We start from the raw sequence: 12,028 nt of genomic DNA, 5'->3' as shown, positions 1-12,028 counted from the left end.
CACACACACACACACACACACACACACACACACACACACACACACACACACACACACACGCACACACACACCATTATTTACAGTGGATGATGTGAGGTGTGAGTGATGCTCACTGATGTTGGTCTCTCACCCACAAAGCAATCGTCCTTCTTTAGCTTCAGGATCTTGCTTATGTGTTTGATGCTGCAGGGGGAAAATTTGTCGTTGTTTTCGCGCACCTCATCTGTGGCGTGAGGAAACATCAGGTACCTGCCTTTACCCCCGCTGGAGCCGAGGTTCCCGCAGTTTGGGCCCTCGTCGTGCTGAAACACAGACACCACAGCAGGTCATGGACCCTCCTTCAGCTCCAGACTGAACCAGCGGGGCGAGAGACATGATCCATGTAAGAAGAATCCAGATCCGTCAAGTGTGATCACAGCTGTTGGGAATAAACTCCCGTTTTTGCTGATCTGAAGACAAATTTCACATGTGAAGAAACTAAAGATATAACAGAGGGTTCCTGCCACCATAGATTTTATGGAAAATACTCTTCTAGGATGTCACACTCACCAATGACTCAAGAGACAATCACTGAAACTTGAAGTGAACATGAACCTATGTAGAGAGAACAAGTTTTGATGTGGGTTTTCGTCCATCTGTTGGTGATTACTTTAAAATAGGTGATAATTTCATAGTCTTCATCTGTTCGTGTCTGCAGTTCTAGGACTGGCAGTGAAAATGAGTTCCTGCTCATTTCTGTCAGAGTTTACTGGTGTCAGGTTATAACTTTTCACCAAAGAATTAGAGCTACATTGTTCTTCGCCAACATGAATTATAATTTCAAAGTATTTTCCCGTGTTCTTGCCTCAGCTGTTTTGTGGTACTTCAGTTGAAGAGGCTGCTGACTTCAAGACAATTCACCAGGGGAGAGGTGATTGGTGCTGACCCTGGACAAAGACAGACAACCACACATGCTCACATTCACACCTCTGAGCAATTTAGAGTGGCTTAAGTGCTTGCCCCAATGCATGCTGTCCCCAAACAGACATGAAGCAGGTTACAGTACATTGTGTGATATGGCTCTAGTACTCTTCAATACAGATGAAATGCTAAAAAATAATAACACCCATGCCCCCTACTTGTTTTTTGTTTTGTGTGTTTTTTTGTTTGTTTGTTTTTTACTATTGACTTGGTGTGAAATGTCAAACTTCTTCGGTACTCTGACTGGAACAGGTCAACATTGAAAAAAAAAATTGTTCAGATCAACCATGGTGATGGGGTTTGGGTTAATGATTCAATGTGGTTAAAACCTAAATCTGATTAAAACATAATGTATGTCAATATTAATTGATATTATGGTAAATTAAATTATTGACATTACAGTCATTCATTGCATTTCACTCACTGTTCCAGCTTCACGGAGAGCAAATCAAAGTCAGTATGTAAAGTGTTGCTGAGGAGAAACTCGAGCCAGAAGGCGACAGCTATCTTTTCACAGAATTCCCTTGTCGCAAGTCCCTCATTGTTCCATCATACATCAAAGCTTATTCCAAGCTTGAAAGCAAGACGTGTTACATATTCCATCTAACCTAGAAACTGTATAACAAGTTCCTTCCAGGAGCAAGAACATCGGGCCAAAGCAGGCACACTTACTGTACTTTAATTTATCTTAAAAAAAAACCTGCAGAAATTAATTTAGGAGAACTAATTAGTTCATGAGTAGTTCAGTGAACTCCTGTGGACATGTGAATAACAGAGGGAAGAACAAAAAAGTAAGAAGCATTGCTGGCATTTCGGGCAGTGGGAGAAAGGTTGAACATGTTAACAGTTGTCACACGTCGCAACAGGAGCAAATGTCTGTGTGTGTATAAGCTGCACGGTGCTGCTGTGTTCGTGGAAAAGGCCATCCGGGCCTGCATATGGCAATAAACAGAAAACAGGACACACTGTTAGAGACAGCAGGACAATTCCTGTTTTCATTTTGATATTTTCCCGTAAGGATGGGTCAGGAGTCCTAATATGACATGCAGTCAATAAAGCCCAAAGTCTTAATGCCCACACAGGTAAATCATTTATGGAGTGTTTGTCCCTGTGCAGTGCAAACAGTTTGTAATTCCTACTGTGAATATGTGAGATCTAAATCACATTCAACATGTTCAGCTCAAAGTTCAGGTTGAAGTTTAGGTTTGAATAAATGGACAAAAAAAAGTACAACCAAAAGTCCTGAGCAGAAAACTGCAGATTTGTAAAGTACACCGAAGCCATGTGAAATGCAAATTATATGAAAGAAATAGTGTCTTCATAATTCAGAGCAGGTCAGTTCATCAGACACCAGTCAGAAAAACATTACAGATGTTTGGGCATGTAGAAAAACAAAAGCAAACAAAATAAAACTCAAACCATAGCTGTTACTAATAACAGTAATAAAATCTGTGGTCAGTAGTGCTGAATAGGAAGCCTCAGGCAGTCACACCTTAATTAGTCATACGATGGCAAAACACTGTTTTGAAATCAGTCGGCATGGACACTGTAATGCATTAAAAATGTGCAATCTCTGCACCTTTCCAGCAGAGACAAGTCTGAAGTGAGGAGGCACACTCAGGTGTGTGAAGGGCGGACATCGCATTAGCACTACCTGCTGGTTTTTTTCTGTAAAAACCTCCAACACGCTGTCTGAATGTTTGTTAAACCAAACATTGTCAATTTAAACGTTTACATAACGCTATATATGAAATACAAAAAAAAAAAAAAAAAAAAAATTGAGACAAAGTGAGACAAGCTCAAAAATACCTTTTTGAAGGAGCAGAAGTACATAAAAGTGCATCGCACCCGGTGACGTTTGTCGCCTTCTTCCAGCTGCTACTGCTGTGCGCCGATGTGGAGCACTGCGCATGCGCGGGTCTGTGTGTATCAAAACCTTTATCAAAACGGGTTGAAAAGAAAACACGTCTTTTAAAATGTTTATTAACCATTCGGATTTACTTCACGTGCTAATACGCCGTCCCCTGGACCACTGGAAGGAGTATTATGTCCACTTTCGTCAGTCGGGCTCTGACTCCAGCAGTTGAGCTAAGCTAACTACGGTGCTAACAGCTGGGAGCCAGCTGGACGCAGAGACACAAAAAAAGTATTTTTTTAGCTCGTCTCACTTTGTCAATGATAGGGAAAGGGCGCGGGTCCAAAATCGTCAGACTATTCCTTTAAAGTCAGGAACAGCCGATTCACTGAGGCTGCAGTGTGTTGGTAAGTTACACTTTTACACCACCACGTTTTTAATGAGCCCTCTGGTTTTAATCAAAACTTGATTTCGATCACAGGGGTTTCAAAGCTTCCTGAAATTACTTCTTTCACAATTTATTTAGATCATTGAGCTGATTTGATTTCCAGAAAGCCAGTCCATTTACCAGAGCCACAATCAAATCATAATCTTCAAACATCTTTGTACAAAAATCAAAGGGCAAATGAAGTGCAGAGGAGAGAACTTGACCCAGGGGTCACAGCTACCTATTTCCTAGAATTCCCTTCTGACTCACCCCTCTTTCTTCCATCATACTAGTAATTTTTAATGCACCAGCAAACATCTGATGGATTCTGAAATGAACTTTTTTGTCTTGCAACATCAACCGATTAAACTTATGACAAAAGATCAAAGCAGCTTCTGCAACACCCACTAGAAGAAATCACTCTGTGCTCCTGATAACTGAACAGCTTTGTAACAATTCTAGCTTGTATTATGATATTTCATATGTGCATGGAAAAAGTGCTGTCATCTTTTTGGTGCTAATATAATTTCTTTTAAATTTCTAATTATGGGGATGTAAGTTATGTGGATTTCTGAGTGTTTGGGGAGACGACCAACCGGAGATCCAAGGCTGTGACCGAGCTCATGTGCCAGGGTCAGCTGGACGTGTCGAGGAGGCAGAAGCTGTCCGTAGTTCTGAATTGTGACCATGCCTGTGTTCAGGGTGGAGGGACGGCCTTTAGGGATGGAAGTGTACTTTGAACATATTCCTCCCCAGTTTCCTAAAAAAAAAAAAAAAAAACGGACCACAGACAGTTAAACATGTACTTGTATCTTTGTCCAGGCCATTCTGAGTCAAGCACAGACATTGTAAATATTGTGTCACACTCTTCATGTTATAAAAGATGTCGCACTGCAATAACATGGCAGACATATAGTTGTGTTCAAGCAGACAATTTATCAGTGCTTCATATTGACACATACTTCCTTCAAACACTGGGTTGTTTATTCAGACTCTACGAACCCAAAAGAGTGGCAGACCAAATGAAAACACAGCTATTCACCACTTTACATTGCAGTAAGGTTGCATAAGTGACCTTGTGCTACTGGATATATTTTAACCCAACACTATTCTGTCACCAGAGTGTTATCAGCCACTGAGGCCCTCTGAGGTGCAAGAGAGGTCAGTCCAGCAGTGCTGCTGAGCTCCCACAGTTTCACATCAAAGCCTGGGAGCCACCATGTCCCCGAAGGACAGTCCTACAATTACAAACAGCTGGCACATTCACATGGATGGACAGCTCCACCGTGACGTCGTTTTTCTGCAGACCAGCCAGACGACTCGCTTTACAGAAAGCCGTCCTATTGGTTCACCTGTGCACCTATGATATGGTGGGATTCAAATAAAAGCCTACTTTCCAGTTTAAACAAAATCACATGGGTGAGTTGGACCACTTTACTGAGTTTTGTAATCACATTAGTAATTTAACTTTTCATCATATGTTATCAAAATATTGTGACGGACTGTGACCTTTATAGATGAAATAACACCTTTCTTTGGTGACTTTTTTTGGGGAATTTTTAATTTTTTTTTTCCTCATTTCATATTGCCCCTTTCTCCAACAAGCATAGCTGTGTTGGTCACTCTGACATGAACAGCACTTCAGTGGCTCCCACATCATTATTGAAACTACTGCCTTCTTTCTTCAGACCTCAGTCATTCAACCGAACAGATAACACCAACAAAGTGAAGCTGTCTGGGGTTGTTGACGTGGCACATTCTTCAGTAGACACACTCAGCTGTGTATGTGTGTGTATCAACTAATATATTTTTTACATTAGGACTGTTAACGACCAGATTTTTACATTAGGTCAGAGGTGTCCGTTCTGAGTCACATATTAATTTCAGTTCAATTTTCCTGCAGCAAACTCAATAGCCTTTTTCTTAAAATCAAAAGAAATACATAATCAACCAATCTGATCAACTCTGACATTCTTTTTAAGTTCAGGTTTTGTCGTCAAGCCAACCCAGAAATTTAGAACATTACAGTGATAGTTACAACATCCATCAGCAATTCTGAGCAATGCTGTGAATTTTCTTAGAAAAAAACTTCATAAATTATATAGACATATAAAATTATGTACAAGTTATTAAAAAAAAAGTAATTCGATGTTCATTTCAGGGAGATCAATCTGTTTATTAAAGGTTCCAATATGACAAAAATATCACTTATCAAAATATATCTGATGTAATTAAAACTGTTAAAGCTTTAAATTAAATGTTAAAGCTTATTAAAAAACCTACTAGTTTTTATGGGGACCAAAACAAAACCATTATACATCCAGTGTTATCTCAAAGGATGCATCTCACAACCACAAACATTGTCTGAACAGACCATAGGCGTTAAGAAGCTCATAAAGGCCATTTTTTGTGGATAAAGTCTTCCTCAGGTTTTCACTGTTTATTTCTTCCTAATGTTTATATTTATATTTTATCATATCAGGCATTGTCTATTCAAGCCACCTCTGCTGACCACCTTGTCCCTCTATCTCAGGGACATTTCAGTATTTCTACAGAGTTGCTGTATTGGTTCCTGCCTTTTTCTGGGCCCATGTGTGTTTCATGTTGTAGGTCTCAGCAGCCAAACGTGAGTTTTATGTAACACCTGTTACACAATAATAAGGACCGTTTCTGTTGGGTGAAGCTGGCACAGCATACGTCATGTTGTAGAAATTTAGCGTGCATTTCGGAGAAACAGGTGTCACTGAGGTCTGTGGGAACCAACCTCCAGTCTCTGCGTTTCCCATCAGGGTGTTGTTGTTGCTGCATTGTAGACGTGCATATGACGTCTGGCCACAGTGAGGGACAGTTAGAGATTGAAAAACACAGCGTATCTCTGCTGTGGCAGAAACAAAGAGGCTGCTGTGCACCATCATGTGAAGGAGGTAGCGGGGACGATGCAGTCACCTGAGACTATTCTGTCTCCTGGCATTTCATACACTGTGATGCAAATGGCCATTGAAATATTTATACTTTCACTGAGGATAAAGAAGAAACTGAGATGTATTCTCCTCCTTGATTGTCTATCCCTCACAGATAAAAGCCACACAGCAGGACAGGCAGCACTCCCTCATCCATACAGATCACAAACTGTGAATGCATTTTTGCAGCATTCCCTGCTTTTGACCTAAAATGGCCCCCTCGTGGGCTATTCAAGGAGCTAGATTTCCTAGAAAGAGTGCTGCTTTGGGGGCCTGCACTGTGGTTTTTGGCAGCACGAGCAGAGAGAGGCTGTGATTCTGTTCCCTCCCCCTTCATGTCTTGACCACAGAAAGGAGCCCTAATGAAAGACTCTTATCATTAGAAACAGTCCAAGAAACAAACAAACTTGCAGATTTTACAATCACCAACACAAACTGACTCATCAACCTCTGTCAACATTTACTGAAATGCTTGATTAATTAGACACAATTGGTAGATAAATAAATCGAGGCGAACACACTAAGGCTGTCACTACACAACACACACATCCACACATGCACATGTGCATGTGCACAAAAGCAAACACAGTTTCGCGTGTTTTCTTAAGAATGAACAATAGTAAAAGGCCAATCTTTCCTCGGCTAATGGCGGGAAGTGTCAGTGCCCATACAACACATGTAACAACAACAGCAGACTTGGCCAGACTTTGATCACTCATAACAACATCCGGACTTCTCGGAAAACATCAGCTCCTCTGGACACCCACCAAAAGTGCTGTAGGTAAAGCACCTGCATCCGGGGACTTTCCATCATGACTCTCATTGTCCTCACACTTCAATGACCACCTTAATTAGGGACCGAGCCCGGAGGGCATGGTGGCCACAGGCCACCATGGCTGGAGGTCTAGGTCTCTATTGTTTTTTTTAGACATTATTTTTTTATAATAATAAATAATACATTTAATTTCACGGCGCCTTTCTGGGCACTTTTATTTCGCGAAACTGAAGATATTGTCTGGACTGGTTTTTCAATTTCAACAATGTTTATTTGACTACTACTACTACTATTACGGTAATAACAATGATGATAAAAAAATACTACTACTATTACTACAACAACTACTACTACTACGAACAATAACAACAACAACAACATTGATAATCATGGGGGGTTACAAAGCACTCATTTGTCTCAGGGGATAGATGCACAATTTAACGAAAACCTTAATGAATGATGAGAAAATATTTGCAGTTTCAGTAACTTTGGGTGAGTAAATTAAGCAAACAGCTTTATGGCTTAAAACATGTAATTAATACCAGCTTTTTGTTTCCACAACAGTATGTTACTGTCAGGAGCAACATTTTCTCACCATTATTGCTTCTGTGTTTTTAATCTAATTTGTGTTTGTCACTTGTTGTCTTGCTTCTGTTATGCTGCTCAAATTCTGTGTGTTTGATTCCAGTTAGGTGCAAAAGACTCCAAATATAACTGTGAAAAAAATTAGTGTCTGTTGTCACAAGAAGCGGGAGGAATTTCCTCGCTTTGAAAGTGTCAGTGGAGCAAGACTTTTTTGCCCCAACCCCCATGCTGCCATCGGAGGGTGTAGAGTCGGGGTATGGAGGAGTAAAGTGGGGGTTGTGTGCTCCTACATGTGTGTGCCCTGCTGTAGCTGCATGAGTGAAGTACCAGGATGTTGGAGATTACGGTTGTGTGCGTGAAGGCCATCCGTTACCCAAGACCTGTCGTAAACTTCTGGAAGTAGGTTGCGAAGATACAGAGGTCGAGTGTTTCTGCCCCTGGAGGTCAAGCTGCTCTTTCTCTGGAGGCAGTCACATGAGGCTGGAAAGTCACAACAATGTCCCGCCATCATGAATCCACAATGTGTGTGTGCATGTATATGCGCGCTCCTCACGTGAAATGTCACCATGGTAACCGTGCTTTGGAATGCAATCCTCGCTAAAATGTGCACGTGTGTGTGTGTGTGTGTGTGTGTGTGTGTGTGTGTGTGTGTGTTTACCTACATTTATAACTGCTGTGAGGACCATGTCTGTTTACACACTCACATAAGGGAGTGCGCCATTATTCCTTTAAGAGAACTGAGGTCAAGTGAAGGTTGGAGTAAAGTCAGGGTTAGACATTAGTAGCTAGGAGGATTTCGTTAAGTGAGCGGGAAATAAATGGGACTTTTCTGGAAAGTCCCATCCTTGTGAAATGTCTTAAAGGGATCCCTTTTGAGGCCAAACTGTGTTTCAGATTAGATTAGCATTTTTATGGTTGAGTTTAGAGTAACTAAATGAAATTACTCGATCACTACAGTGTCTGCAAAAAGCATAGAAGCACGTGTGTGTGTGTGTGTGTGTGTGTGTGTGTGTGTGTGTGTGTGTGTGTGTATGTGTGTTTGGATCACATGTCATTGTGGTGGTCTGCTCTCACGCCCCTCAGTTTAGCCAATCAAACACTGAGTGAGAGACAATGTCATAGACACAAGCGGAAAGAACCTCCTACCACAACAATTCCCACATACGTTTCCAACTTCCTCCAGTAATTCATCCAGAGTCAGACTGGGCTGAAGTTAGGCTGTTTAATAGTATTCAATCTGATAGTTACTAATTATTCATTTGGGCAGACACTTAAAAAAAAATCATGACACTAGTCTACAAATGTTGTTATTAAAAGATACCAGAGTCGTGCAGAGTCGTGTTTACTTGCATGTTTACCTTTAAACTAGCACTTCAAAATTTCTATTTTTAATTTAGCTATCCAACTTCAAATAAGATCAATAAATAAGACGCACATGTCCACTGAGAATTGTTGACTGAAGAGCTGACTCATGTTTTGACTGCCTTATCCTCTTCATAAATAATACTTGAAACAGGAGTTACATATATTCTGTACCCATGCTTTGTAAAATTATTTATAAAATCTCATTAGTACGACACGTGTTTAGTGGTGACTATTGCAACACTGCATTGTAAATCTACAACATGAATGTTGACAGAAATTTCACTAAATGTGTGTCATCCACCGTGTTTTCAATATTATTTTTTGTGCAGTTCAATTCAAGCTGATTCTACAGATTTGTTGACTCTCACTTCACCCCAGTCATGGGTCAAATACTTCAGTCTGCTTTGGAAACTGTAAGTGTGTGCAAGGGAGTGTTGAATGTGACCCTTGATGGGATTTTCTTTTTTCATGTGCAGCCAGGGGGTCCTGGGAGCCAGAGTCCGAGCTGCGCTTCGACAGATAAGCAGAGACTCACACAGAGTTTCACACAGAGAGACAGAGCAGGAAAACATTTCCCTTTCCAGTGTTCATACTTTTCAAACACAAACCGACTTATATCCATTTCATATTTCTGTTTATCCTGGAGACGGCCCTTGATTCAATAATTGAAACCCTTGTCTGCTGTCCAAACAGTATGCATTAATTCACACTAGCCCCGGGCTTAAAGTCAGAGTGATACCTTTAATCAGTTACACATGAGGTCTGCTCACTCCTGAGAAAAGAGCAATACACCTTTACAGTCAAGTTTTTTTTAATCATTTGGAAAGCTTGTGGATTTATGTTCCATTTAAAATGACAATAAGCACAGAGACGTTCTCTTTCCATGGAAGCAAAAGGATCCTTACTCCTTTCAGTCATGCTCTAGCAAGCATGTAATTAGCTTAGCATAACTTTAGGATGAGAAACGGGAAAACAACTACATCTTACTCCATCTAATCACATGTTTCTTGCTTAACTTTTTAGTACATCTTCCTAATGACCACGTATTTAAATAACCTAGGTAAACATGTAGAACTTAAAAAGTTTTTTTATCTGGAAAATATATTTGCTGGCGCAGCATAGAAAACAGCAGTACCATGGTATCACTTAGCCCGTCTGGTTTTTATAATATGAAATACTGATCCAAATGTAAGATGACCACGTCTTCTACAAGGCTCATATTTGAAAAAAATAAAATAAAAGCAAATTAGAAAATAAAATTTTTCTAAACAAAAAATTGATGACTGAAATGTTGAATTAAGCAAGCCTGAACCAGTAATAATTTGAACATTTCTGAATAAGGACATATGGTGAGGCATGTGTCTTTTGGAGCAGTTTTGCACTTCAAGATAACGGATGGCGGAAACGTAATGTATGACAGAGAGACACACAGGATGACAGAGACAGACTCTTTTCATCCCCACTGCACTTCCACATCAGTGATTTGTTAAGTGTCTGTTTACATTTACAGATGTTGGCATGTAAATTAAATAACTACATTTGATCATTATTTCCTCTCTGGTTCAGCAGCTTCTCAGTGTCGTCTGATTTCAGGTTGGACCACAGCTGTTCTTTTCCATAAAAACAGTTTGTTACACTGCATGAATCTTCTCCGCAGGCCCAGGTGGGCTTTAAGCTCACAATCAGAGATGTTTAGCTCTTCGGACTTCGAATTCAATTCAATTCAATTCAATTCAATTCAATTCAATTCAATTCACTTCAATTCAATTCAATTCAATTCAGCCTTATTTATAAAGTGCCAATTACAGCATAGTAATTTCTAGATACTTTTACAGAGAAAACCCAACAGATCCACACGAGCAAGCATAAGCAACAGTGGAAAGGAAAAACTCCCTTTTAACAGGAAGAAACCTTTGCAGAACCAGGCTCAGAGGTGGCGGCTTTCTGCTATTCTGGTTGGGGTGAGGGGACAGAAAGAGAAAGAGATAGGACAGACAGGTACACTTCTTGTATCGACATACATTTCGGCACCTTCAGCTGTTGAACAGCTGTTGTGTGGTTATCGAAGTGTCCTTCAGCAAGACACTGAACCTGCTTGGAAGGATTTAGCAGCTTGCTTGGCAGCTGCCTCCACTGGTGTGTGAATAGGTGAATGTGATTGTACAAAGTGCTTTGGGTGCTGCTCAAGTGGTGGAAAAGCAGAGTATGAATTAAATCCATTTGTTTACCAACGTGAAACAGCTGATGATTTAAATTCCTCCATTAGTATTGCTCCAATCTATGTCTGTGAAAGAGTTTGAGGAGCAGAGTATGATCTCCTGTGAGTTTCAGACTGTTTTTGACTTTTCTTCCATTTCACTCACTGATACCATATTTTAGGTGTCAGCTACATTGATCACTATCAGTTTAAAATTAGCCTCATAACATCCTGCACATGTTGGCTCATAACATCCTGCATCCGGAATAGCTGATTAATTTGACCTACTTTTGAGCCTCTTTTCACTGTATTGCTCCATGTTTTATCGACAGATTAACATTTGCTGGATATTAGAGATATTTTAACTTCTTTGAGGAAAGAAAACTGTATCACATTGGTTTTACTAACATTTAGAATTAAAAATGAAAACCAGCACATATTTGGATCAGTATAGAAGAGGTATAAATGTGACACACAACACATTAGAGTATCATGAAGGAGATTACTGCTTTGAGTCTCCTTTGTACACTCATTACATATAAAGTAAAACGTTTGGATCTTTTTGAAATGTTGTTGTAATCATGGGTTCTAGGTTTAAAGAGATGTGCTAAAAAAATCTAATTTTATTTATTTTTTTCTTATATCTGAATTTCATTAAGAGGGGGAAATTAACTTTTGCTTTTTGTTAACATTTTGAGATGCAGTGTATACTGAAACAGTTTCAACATGTTTATTTAATACCTGGACACAAGTAAATATATACTGTACGTAACTGAAACAGGATAAAACACTGAGTGAAAGATGACGTACTTTCCTCCCCAGTCAAATCCACAATGTAGGAGACAGATGGCAGATGATAGTGAAAAATAAGTAAAAATTAAACATTTAGAGACAAAGTTTGCTC

At 39.9% G+C, this 12,028-nt stretch overlaps 1 protein-coding gene across 2 annotated transcripts in view; it reads right to left on the bottom strand.

Moving 5' to 3' along the window:
* Positions 1-12,028, bottom strand: part of LOC115382269 (disintegrin and metalloproteinase domain-containing protein 10) — a 37,599-nt gene that overhangs the window by 7,901 nt on the left and 17,670 nt on the right. For both annotated transcript variants that reach the window (XR_003930522.1, XM_030083969.1), the window contains exons 9-10: positions 3,839-4,002; positions 131-302 (exon numbers count right to left, since the gene is read on the bottom strand). Coding sequence is in view for 1 of the 2 variants with exons in the window: in XM_030083969.1 (XP_029939829.1) it covers positions 131-302; positions 3,839-4,002 (336 nt within the window). In the remaining variant the exon portion in view is untranslated. The remainder of the gene's footprint in view (positions 1-130; positions 303-3,838; positions 4,003-12,028) is intronic.

This window comes from Salarias fasciatus, chromosome 23, assembly GCF_902148845.1.
Source record: "Salarias fasciatus chromosome 23, fSalaFa1.1, whole genome shotgun sequence".
NCBI classification, from domain to species: domain Eukaryota; kingdom Metazoa; phylum Chordata; class Actinopteri; order Blenniiformes; family Blenniidae; genus Salarias; species Salarias fasciatus.
Note: the sequence above shows the minus strand (reverse complement) of the source record. Positions and strands in the feature narration are given on the sequence as shown.